The following is an 11,056-nucleotide window of genomic DNA, read 5'->3' as shown; positions in this document are numbered from 1 at the left end:
TTATTACGAATTTTCTGGTACAAGTCTACAGTGGCCTGTATACCTCATCGCGGCCCTAACTGTTTCATCTGTCACCCTCCAGCATTTCATTAAATGACACGTTACGCTCTACTCAATCTACATGAGAAAGTTACCTATATCAGTTAAATCAGAATCGAAAACTGATTGGGCCTTTCGGTAAAAATTAATGTTATATGTAACAGGAGCTTCGATGATGACTCGATATCGCGCTTCTCGCGTCAACTGGCTGAAGAAGCCTCAGACGAAGCTTTTTCATCAAAGCGAACAAAGGTATGCTAACGAGTTATTTCATCTTCCAACTACATTATTAGATTACTCAATCAGATAATGCGGTAAAGATCGCTAACTGCGCGACATAGTGACCTATTAAAAACATAGTTAATGAAAATTATTGTTTAACTGTCACCTTTGTGATGTACGTATGCCATCGCGGCAAATTATCAATATTTAAAACAAAATAGATTTATGGAATATTGCAGACACCACAGTGGCCTCAAACCGAAAATGACAACGAAACGTCTCTTGAGAGTGCATCTTCATTTTGCATCTGTTAACTTACACGAGGTTAGGGAGAGTATTGTAGGAATCTTGTACTCGTTAAATGAAAGGGACATGTTATACGTAGTGCTAGCAGGGACGGTCCTTAAATTGGACGACCAAGGTCACAAGGGCTATGTACCAGGTCGAATGTGTGTTTCGTCTTGCAGAATTAGCTTAACCCTCTAAAGCGATGGAATCTGTAAGTGTAGTCCTGATGGTGGCCATTAATATACCTATGTGCTTCAAAATGTCGTCTGAAATTCGATAACGACCAGTGGCGTCATCACCGAGCTAATCTGTACTCTTCTATGTAAGGCTACCTAAAAATCACATGCCCCAATTCCATTTGGCGCAATATAAGAGCAATATAAGACAGGATCCTGTAGTACAGCAAAAAGTGAAGGCGTCACTTCGGACACAAAGACTGCCGCTTGTATCGACGCTCCTTTAATCGCTGTCTAAAGGCAGAGTTCAGTAAATAGAATTAGTCTGATTACTGTTATGATTTAGACTAATCTGAGACAAATGTAGTGTATATTGTCAGTGGATTTTTTAAAAGCGCTACTGATAACATCTAGATCGTTTTTAGCTTTACTTTCGATACTGTCCTTAGACACTACGTTAGTATTGCGACTGGCCCATAGCGTGAAACAGCGTCTACGCCCCGTATCGGACTATGAGGTCACCTGAAGTATACAAACGCGTTTCCACGAGAGCATCCAGATATTCAATCTCACCCATAAATGCTTAGCAAGCTGAAAGTTGTCAGCTTTTAAGAAGCTATCTATTATTTATATTGCCATAAAAACACACATATGTATATATGAATCCAGGTGCACTTGTTTACTATATACTATTTAGGGTAAGAATGCGTGATTACCTACACGGCACCGTTTCTTGTGTGTGCTTTGCACCCTCAATTTTTCTCACAAATCCTATAGCGGATTACTTATTTCGGATGCCGTAACGCTCTTTGCTGTGCCGTAATATTGAAGGTACTGATTTAATATTCTTGCTGGCACCGTAAAGATCATGACACCGATTTCATCATACGCCAAATTCTGCTTAAATTGTGTAACTTTAATTGTGCCGAAATGATCCAAGGTTTTAGTTTTTACCATTTGTAGACTGAATACGCCCCAGGCAATCTTACCATAGCTTATTATAGTTCAAATTATAGCGGGAAGTCAATGCTAAAAATGTGGCGCAGTATCGTAGTCCTTCACGCAGTGCGAGGTCAAGCAATTGTGAACTTCGTCATTCTGAGGATAACGACGTTCGATATTTGCACTTGTTGACAGCTGACTTAGCACTTCCTTACTAGAATAAGCCGTCTGTTCTGTTTCTTCCATTGCTTTAAGGTGGAAATGGAGGGTGGAATAACAGGTTATTCTACGCGATCGAGCAAGATAACGCATATCGACTCCGGTGAGGTGAAATCGTTTGAGACTTCATCGAAACAATCGTATTCATCGACGTTTGGAAGCGAGGGCGGAGATCTCCAAATGCTCGAAGACTCCTCCGTAAGTTATGGTCTTGGCGTGTAGAATATTACGACCCTTATGCCCGCATTACTTTACATTGGAGTGTTAGAGCGTTACAATAGAGTGATCTCTTAGAGTCTCATGCGAAGTATGAGTCAGTGTGATTACGCAACGAAATGGCAACCTGATCCGAACTACCGTACTCCGCCTCAGCTCATGCTTTTTTCACTGTTTCGGAACTAAAATAAAAACTAGTCAATGACTGCGGTTGACTCCGTGACCTCTCACGTCATGGGTCTCAACAAAAAATACAAGACACATGGGCGTGTGTGGGTTTTATTTAGTTAAATATTTCCAGTGAATAGCCTAATCTAAATGTACGGCCGAACGATTTGGACGATCAGTATAAAGCTGACAATAAGATTCCAGGTCCAATGTAGAAAAAAAACCTAGAGGGTTGTATACGGTGCATCGCAGAACAAAGAAGGTCAGCTACAAACTGGGACATTCAAACGTGATGTTTGCAGCTCAGAAAATGAATTACCAGTTTCTTTAAAAGTGGTTATTGAGAATTTATAGTTGCGTATTTTATCAGGATGATTAAACCTATTTCAATATCGTCTACCCTTCGAAATCCGAAGTGACTAGACGGAATTTACGTGAACTTTTTGCTATGTTCACATTACAGCACGACGTATCCGACCGAATATTTCAGCGGTCAGCAATCAATAAAGAGATTCAGTATCACAAACGTATAGCAAGTATTAGCTAATATATTAAATGGAACTCAATGTTTTAAAGTTTTTTTCGATGTTAACTTCTGTGCTCATTCAGCTAGCTTGATAATGACTTAACGTTTGGTAAATAATATTTGGTGTTTTGTTAAGAATACTTTTCCCTTTTGCGCGTTCATCCTGCATATACACATTGCAATAATTTCGCTCTAAGTAACTGTGAGAAGTTGAATGGTAGACATATTTTGTCCTTTACTGCGCTGCAGTTCCGATGACGCTAGAACAAAAAGTGTCCATCTGTACTTCTGCTCCGTGGATTGGTAATCTTTCGAGCGTATTTTCTTGATGCTAGCAGCCTGCGCTCTTAGCTAAGGTAAACTTACCGCAATGGCATTGATACGGATGGCTATAAACCTATCCAGAGCATGCTGATCAATAAACGGATGAGTCGGTAGTGGTCCCGCGCTTCACCACAAACGTTAAACATTACATTGCTATCTGATAGCACCAATGTTAGGTAGTTATCTTACGTATCGGCAGATAGCAGCATACGTCACATCATAAAACCAATTGCTGTCGCAAAAATCTGTTCAATTCTATTTAAAGAATTCCATTTTGGATATCTACTTACCATACACACCGTTGTTTTTGTTGAAGGTACGTTTTTCTCAGTACCACTAAACCTATGGACCTTAAAGAAAATCACGAGGCAAGTATTTGCACTCGTAAGTATAGCGACAATGACGAGCCTTGCCTTTCTCCCTCTATTGGACCTTTGAGGCAGAGTAGAAATGGCACGTAACGTAAACGCTATTGCAGATAGAGCTAGTCGTATTAACGGTAGGTCCGGGTTTAACGGCACATCTAAAATTGCGATTCTTATCATAAGGGTTTTCATATGCCGTGCGACTCTACTTAGCGTCCAGTGAGATTCAATGAAAACTCCACATCCACTACATATTAACGGAGAGTACGAAACAAAGAATCTCTGGGTTTTAGTGATAATAGTCTGTAAAGAAGAAAAAACAGAGAATGAACGAGTTACATGTTCGAAACGAGAATAACGTTCGGAACTGAAATTAAATAATTGTATAATAACAATATAACGGCATAGTTTTTTTCTATCTATCAGCTTTTTTTGAAACTATATTCTAAAGCTAGTTTTTACATATAAGGTTACCATACAGAAAAATGTATTGTGATTGAAATACACTGTAGTAGCATTTAAGTATATCGTGTGAAAAAAAACAATAGATCCGACCGTGGACATATATTAGCGGGCGTACATTGGTTCAGCTCTAGCTAATTAGCTAATTTATACCACCAAATGAAACACTATCAAAGTTGACTACTAAGCACTAAATACATTGAGAAAGAGTCTGTCATCACGACCTTGAGTTGCCTTACACTATTCATACACGGCTACGTACGATAAATTATCTGTATCGGTGTACGTATCTTGCTGGACGTCCGAATCCTATCTCTTAGCAGATTTAGCCCTTACCAAATATGTTCGATGATGCTTTCGACCTGGATGTTCTGCACTGAATGAAATGGCGTTTAACCCCCCTAGCATTTACGGATGATTATTCAGTGTCTAATTTTTCGACATTGAATATGAGGTCTGATCTTGAGGAGCTTGAAAAAATAACTGCCAAAAAACAGAACTTAACCAAGATTGATTACTTCAGCTACTTTATTTATAACAATGAAATAACTATTTCAATAATTATTCGTCAAGTGTTTTATACCACCAAGAGCAAGGTATAATTTTACGAGGTTTTAAATGAAAATATCAGAGCTGCGTTGATTATTCACAAAGATTTTGAAGTAGAGGTTCGTTAGTTCGAACGCTTTCGTTCGGTGACATTTTCACGGGAAACCTTCATGAAGAAGCACGGACGCAATAACTCGGCCGAAGTGATATTGCGCTGCATGCACAACTCAACCGAGCTGCCAGTATTGGCCTTTATTGGCACTTAAGCAGAACCTTTTTTTCACGGACGGCATGAATTTTGTCCACCCTTAAACATTAGGACACTAGTGACGTCTGCTCAGGTAACAACTAAGGGAGGACAGCTTGTGCTTTTTAAACCTAGGACAACTAACTGAAATATTGGCTTGCGTATAGCAGATAGATTGCTTTCGAAGATGACGTGGTATTTTTAAGGCTCTTGAAAAATATTAATTACTTTTACATTTATTATATGAAGATATGAAAAATGGCTTCCCTTACGTCACACACATTGTATGGTACATCGTCGCTATTTATTAAATCTTGAAACTCCACTGTAAAAAAAACTATTGTGCATTCATTGCGCTGCGATATTGCTGTATTTATTTCGTCACACAGTAACACGCCATTTATTGACGAAAGTTTTGTTCAATACATTGTCAAGTTTTTCATGCTATCGCGCAATAATATGGAACTGACGAAGACAGATTTGCACCGCATTGCTAAGCAGCTGCGTCTCTACGTGACGAAAATATATCCACGTCATTTGCAAGCATAAAGATGATCAGGCATTTTAACATGGAATATGCAGTACCAATAAAAACGTTTTTGCCAAATAGAGTATTAAAATCAGCCTGGCCGTGTGCCGCAATGACGTCAACTTCCGTAATTAAAAACCTTTGCCATCCGAAAAAGCTCTCCACAAGCGAATTCCACAACTTCTTGTAACCTAAACTTTCTATTTCCTAGTTGCCCTAAAAAACCGTGAGGGTTCGTACGCAAAATAGAAGCTAAGCTGAAAATTCTCTATGCGAATGATTTTCTAAATTCATGTCGGTATCTTCGAACACTTTTATAAAATGCAAAATATGTAATGTAACTAAAGATCTGAATACATCCGGATTTATAACGGGTGAGTCTCAGCGTCACATTAGACGGCGAGCATTACTAGCCAGAGATAAAACGCAAACAAGACGATACGACCGAATATAGATGTTTACTTAGAGGACACGGTTTACCCGAGCAGCTTTCGGGCTCGGCCGTATCGAAAGGCTACACCTTTGTTTCTGGAGGAGCGTATCGTCTCTCTCCGCCCTTGAGCCAAGAGAGGCAGTGGCCCTTCTTGGCCTGTTTTTGCGAAGAACGCTGTGCTCTTTGTCAGAAACGTTCCGCACAGATATTTGGGTCAAAGAAAGTTTTTCATACGGCGATGACCAATACACAAAATGGGTTGGTGTGGCTCCCACAATACACGTCGGTGCCCATAGTTACATTCTCTGCACTGCAGGTTCACCAGAGGCCAATAGTGACTTAACTTTATTACGGCTGAGTACAGTTGTAAACTAATGAAGAAATTGGAAGCTGCTCCTTAAAACCAAAAAGAAAAACGCAAATAGGGGCCACTACTACCATGCTCTTCTAAACACAAGTCTAGTTTGCTACCGAAGCTACTCTGTCGATTTGGTATATACTCTTAATGCGAATTGAAACCACTTCAAAGCCTATTATCTCACACCGCATTATGTAATAGCTGCGAGACGAAGGCTTATCTAGACGCACAAAAATTTATTTGACTTTCAGTTCTAGCTTGACAGATTTGTCGGTAAATTTCTACATGACAGCAAGATACCCCTATTTGAATTTTCGCTATAGCCACAAGGTAATTATTTATCCGTGCCGTGTATGATCGAGAGCGCTTTGTTCAGTACATGTTCGTGCTGCCGTTAAGTGGCCGACCGACGATCACAGTATCGTGCACGTGTAGGAAAGGCTTGCCGGATAGAACATTGCCCGCTGCGAATCATCACGCCATATGCAAATCGTTCTAAAGCACGTATCTATCCTAACATGGCATCCTGCTGACATTTTCGCCAGTGTGCGGAGCCAGCTTACTGTTTCTATGTGTCTCAACGAATCAGGTAAAGCGGTGTACATCGATAGCGGTAATTGGTCCCGCATTGCACGCGCTGATTAGCTCACCGAATCGCTTACTTTCGCTATTCACAACGTCCATTTATAAAACTCTATCAGATTTTTTAGCAGGTGTCTTAGCAAAACGATCGTTCTCGCCGTCAAAACACGAAGCGACCATGTCGCTGCCGGATGCTAGCTTTTTAAAAGTTTGCGCAATAGCAGACGAGCTTGTTGCAGACGAGCTTGTTGCAGACTGGCTTGGCTATTGGCACGCTGTCGGTACAAATGCATCAATGGCGCGGTGCCCATTATTACAGGTGTGAACTCGGAAGTGAATCTAGGGAAAAGACAGGTGTTCCAATAATTTAGGCTTTTAATATTGGTGACTCGGTAGCTCATCGTAGAACCTCAAAACCGTCACACCGAGTACAGCCTTTGGGTTCTAGTTAGCTAACGTAATTGTCTTAGTATATCCCATCATCTAGCAGCGACAAGCCAAATTGTTATAGAACAGCAGTAATTCGTATTTCAAGTGAATCATTCGGGCAGGCTTCTTTTTTCATTAATTTCTTCTGGTGGCTGAGAGCCTTCGGTTAAGTGGTTGATGATGAAAGGTTGAGCTATTAACGCGTACGCTCGATATATTTAGCTATTTGATTTAAGGGCTAGTCAATAGCAGCAGCGCTGCTTCTGCCGTTACTACTGTTGATGAGGTTAACATGAAGTCTAACTGAATTAGAGCTCGGTTATTCGACATGAGCGCCACGAATAATTATAGATTACCAATAAGATTTGCGGAAATGTTTTTGTCGGGGGAGAATTCGATTTTCAAGTAACAACAGGTAAACAATAATAGTCCAATATGGAAATAGTGTTAGGATGATCGCGTTTAAAGAGATAATGAGCCCTAAAATAGATAATGAGACGTGATAATTAAAGTTGGTTGGACCAAGGAAGATGATGCATTCAGTCCGAACGTCTATAGGTTGTATTTTATAAACAGTCAAGTATAGGAGAACAGTATGTTGTTTAGTCATACATATGTACATATACAACCGTACTCTGTTCAGTTATGGGTAACGCATTCCACATGATTTAGGCCATACTTAGTTTACTATAGACAACTATCGGAATTCTCTACGCAATCGTAAGTAATTACTGATTGGCCAGCATAATGTTCTAGGCTATCTTTTAGTAACTGATTTTTTTTTAGCTTAGGCAACCATGTTAAGATACTCTATCATTGCGGGCGCTTATTGGCTGTAAGCTAACTTGTTTAAAATTTTAAACGACTAAGTAAAATCCACAAGGCTTTCGTCAATTAAGTTAGCAGATAAGTGAGTGGTGGGCAAAGAGCTTCTAAAGAAGAACGACTTCGATTTCTCGATTAGTTACCGGAAATGTTTCACCGTGGTCGCGCAGAACCTATTTCTTCAAGGCCTAACTTTGCTTTTTTGAATAAAGAGCATCCTCAGGACGTGCTCTAGCACCACTGCTGTATTACTACTTCCTGTATACGTTAATTGTTTTTCGCCTTCAACAAGATAGACCAACAATTGAACTTATGTTTGAAAAACTGACACATATAGAATGTATGTATAATACATTCGTTTATATAAAAGAAATATATATATATACAACTTCGCTCTACAGCACACGTTGCATCGCAGTGCTAGACTTTTCAGCACGCATTTGGTTCTTGAGGGTGAGAAACACCTCAGTAATCGCGCGTGTAAGTGCAAGTCTCTTCATTGCACCGGAAATGCCTGGCTGCCGCCTTGCAGATGCGTCAATTATGCATATGCGTAGTTCGGCGTAGGAATATATATTCCTATACCGAGCGCTAAAGCTAATTACAATGAAAAACAAGGAAACCTCATGCTGCCGTTGAGATAACAGCAGCGTAGTATCTTTTTGACAATGCGTTCAAGTGAAGGTAAGCCACGTCCCTCAGGTTTGGCACGCTACTAATAGTTGCTATGCCACCGCCTGCTGGCTTGACGCATCGCTGCATATGATAGAGGTTAGCTATGATTGAAAACAATGGCGATATTTGAAGTGCTTGTCTCGACACACCTCAGACCTCGCCGTCTCAGGCGACGCATATTGTCAGGCTGAGATTTGCCATAGTGATGCAAAAGAAAAAGACGAAAAATGATCTAATAACAGAACGGGCAAATAGTAACTACAACATAGCCATTCAATCATATCTCTATTGGACGCAAAGAATGATCACAATTTAATGGACGATTTTCGTGTAGTGTCCTTGTCTATCTAGATAAATCAGCAGGTAATCAGGGTAATGTTCAGATGATTTGAGGAAACGTTAGATGCAATTCTTAAAGTCTCTCAAAAAGCGCATATTTTTACTTACGTGGCCTTCCCTTGTAAACCCTTGCTGAGACTAGACTAGTTCGTATCTGCGGCTTTCAACGACACACAAAAAGATCGCTGTCCGTTATTGCCATCAAATTCACACCTAGTGCATTCCTCGGCCAGTCGTTTGAAGATATTTACGTTAGGAACTCCCTAGGTAGCAGGTCCGCGAACCACTACAATTACATGAGCTGAATAGACACATCGTTGCGTGCATCTGTTAGCCTTGCGTATCGTCATTATCTTTTTGGTATAAATTGTGCAGCTAACCAGGAAGGGACCAGCTGATCCCCTCAGCAAGGCAGCGAATTACAATATAGGGCGAATCAGTTGGTTGTATGCTCCCACTGATCTAGAGGCGTCTTATAGCTCTACACAGAGCTAGGCGACAAATAAACGTACGCCTTCATTCGTCGTTTTTGCTCGAATATCGCCTTGATACAAGGAATACTGTGTTATTGGAGGATTAGATCTGCTGCACAGGACCATCTCCTCAAGTACTTTCCATCGGGGCAGTTGACAGAGCTGCGAGAATATTGTCAGAAATTGCCAATTCGACCTTCGAATATAGTCTGATTAAGCGACGTTTGAAAAATTAAGTCGAATTGAAAGTCTAAATGGTGTGCCGTATAGTTAAGTGACCGACCAGTAGCAGACTCTTTTTGTTACGTTAGCAGTTGACCAGGTCACGTTCTCTAGCTCATCAAAATGACAATAGCATAGCTTCAATGAGGATCGAATCTTGCACGGCGATCTTCTAAGGCGATATAGCAGAACAGGTACTTTGTCACTATTACGGTGAGAACTATTCCGGCACATTGTTTCGTTTAGCACCTGTACCAGATGCAACAAGCTCTACCTACCAAAATACCGCTTAAAATCTCTTACTTAATAATGTTGACGATTGCCAGAAAAGAACCACTGTTAATCTGGCTAATGACGCTATTGTGACATCCTGCCTTCAGCGAGACGTAGTTACTGCCTAGAATCAGGGCTAATGATGCAATGTACAATAAACTAAGAACATCCGAAGCCGCCGCAAAGATGAAAAATTTGTGACATTTATATGAAGATCCCATCTGAAACAGTCTGCGGTTTAGGTGAACCCGAAAATTCAAACTCGTGCAAGCCAGGTCTTCAAAGTGAATTGGCTTTATTCTAAAAAGGGTTCGTTTTACGATACAGCGAGGTTGTAACTAATCGGAAAACGATACAGTCACGGTACGTTAGGCTAAATTCCTCCTTAATTATTGTATGCAAGCCTCGCTCGTTATATAACCGAGTCTCTAACTTCTCATGGCTTACAATGGGCAATTGACGATATGACGGAACTCGCCAGTTTTCTTTGATGAGAACACAAGTTCAGCGAAAGGAATGAAGTGTACAATGATAAAGCGTATTGCTTATTCTTCAACGACCGACTATTTAAATCATCATGAACGATCTTTGCTGATCGTAGACCGGCCTAGTCGAAGTCGCCAATCTTGCTGGTGTCCATTCGTTAGCTGGTAGACAGATTTCCTTGCCTTCAAGGAATGCCTATCAAAATGTACGGCACCAGCTTCCAGTATAAAAACCGCTATGTTATCTAGGGTTTCACGCAGATATAGTACTATACAAGCCCTGACGTCTCATTGTACTTGACGTTTCAAGACGCTCCAGCAAAGAGGGCTAGGGCGATATCAGCTAGTAGCCAGCGTAATCGCCTAACGCTCGTATTTTGTAACGAGTGCATCCTTTATTCGACGACAAAACGATCTTTGGTTGCGTCATGGAACACCAGGCGACGTGCTTTATCATTTTTTATTGGGGAGGTGGTAATTTTGTTCAGCAATGGGTTGATAGTCACCTTCGATAACAATAACGACAACACCCCATCTTTCTTTGCGTGGCAGACCCCGACCAGGCACCTGCATTCCACTGCATTACCATTAGTTGCCTACAAGAAGCAAGGCTACAGTCTTCGACTAATTTCCCAGTGCTCACTGTTACAACTAGGCTAGTAATGTCAAGTGCAAGCGGTAAGGACGTTG

General features: G+C 40.7%; 1 protein-coding gene across 15 annotated transcripts in view; it reads left to right on the top strand.

Moving 5' to 3' along the window:
• Window positions 1-11,056, top strand: part of LOC111251975 (protein Obscurin-like) — a 91,790-nt gene that overhangs the window by 27,196 nt on the left and 53,538 nt on the right. For all 15 annotated transcript variants that reach the window (XM_086991488.1, XM_086991492.1, XM_086991490.1 and 12 more), the window contains 2 exons: window positions 204-291; window positions 1,923-2,084. In XM_086991488.1, coding sequence (XP_086847614.1) covers window positions 204-291; window positions 1,923-2,084 — 250 coding nt within the window. The remainder of the gene's footprint in view (window positions 1-203; window positions 292-1,922; window positions 2,085-11,056) is intronic.

Source organism: Varroa destructor, unplaced genomic scaffold (genome assembly GCF_002443255.2).
Source record: "Varroa destructor unplaced genomic scaffold, Vdes_3.0 BEIS01000005.1, whole genome shotgun sequence".
NCBI classification, from domain to species: domain Eukaryota; kingdom Metazoa; phylum Arthropoda; class Arachnida; order Mesostigmata; family Varroidae; genus Varroa; species Varroa destructor.
Note: the sequence above shows the minus strand (reverse complement) of the source record. Positions and strands in the feature narration are given on the sequence as shown.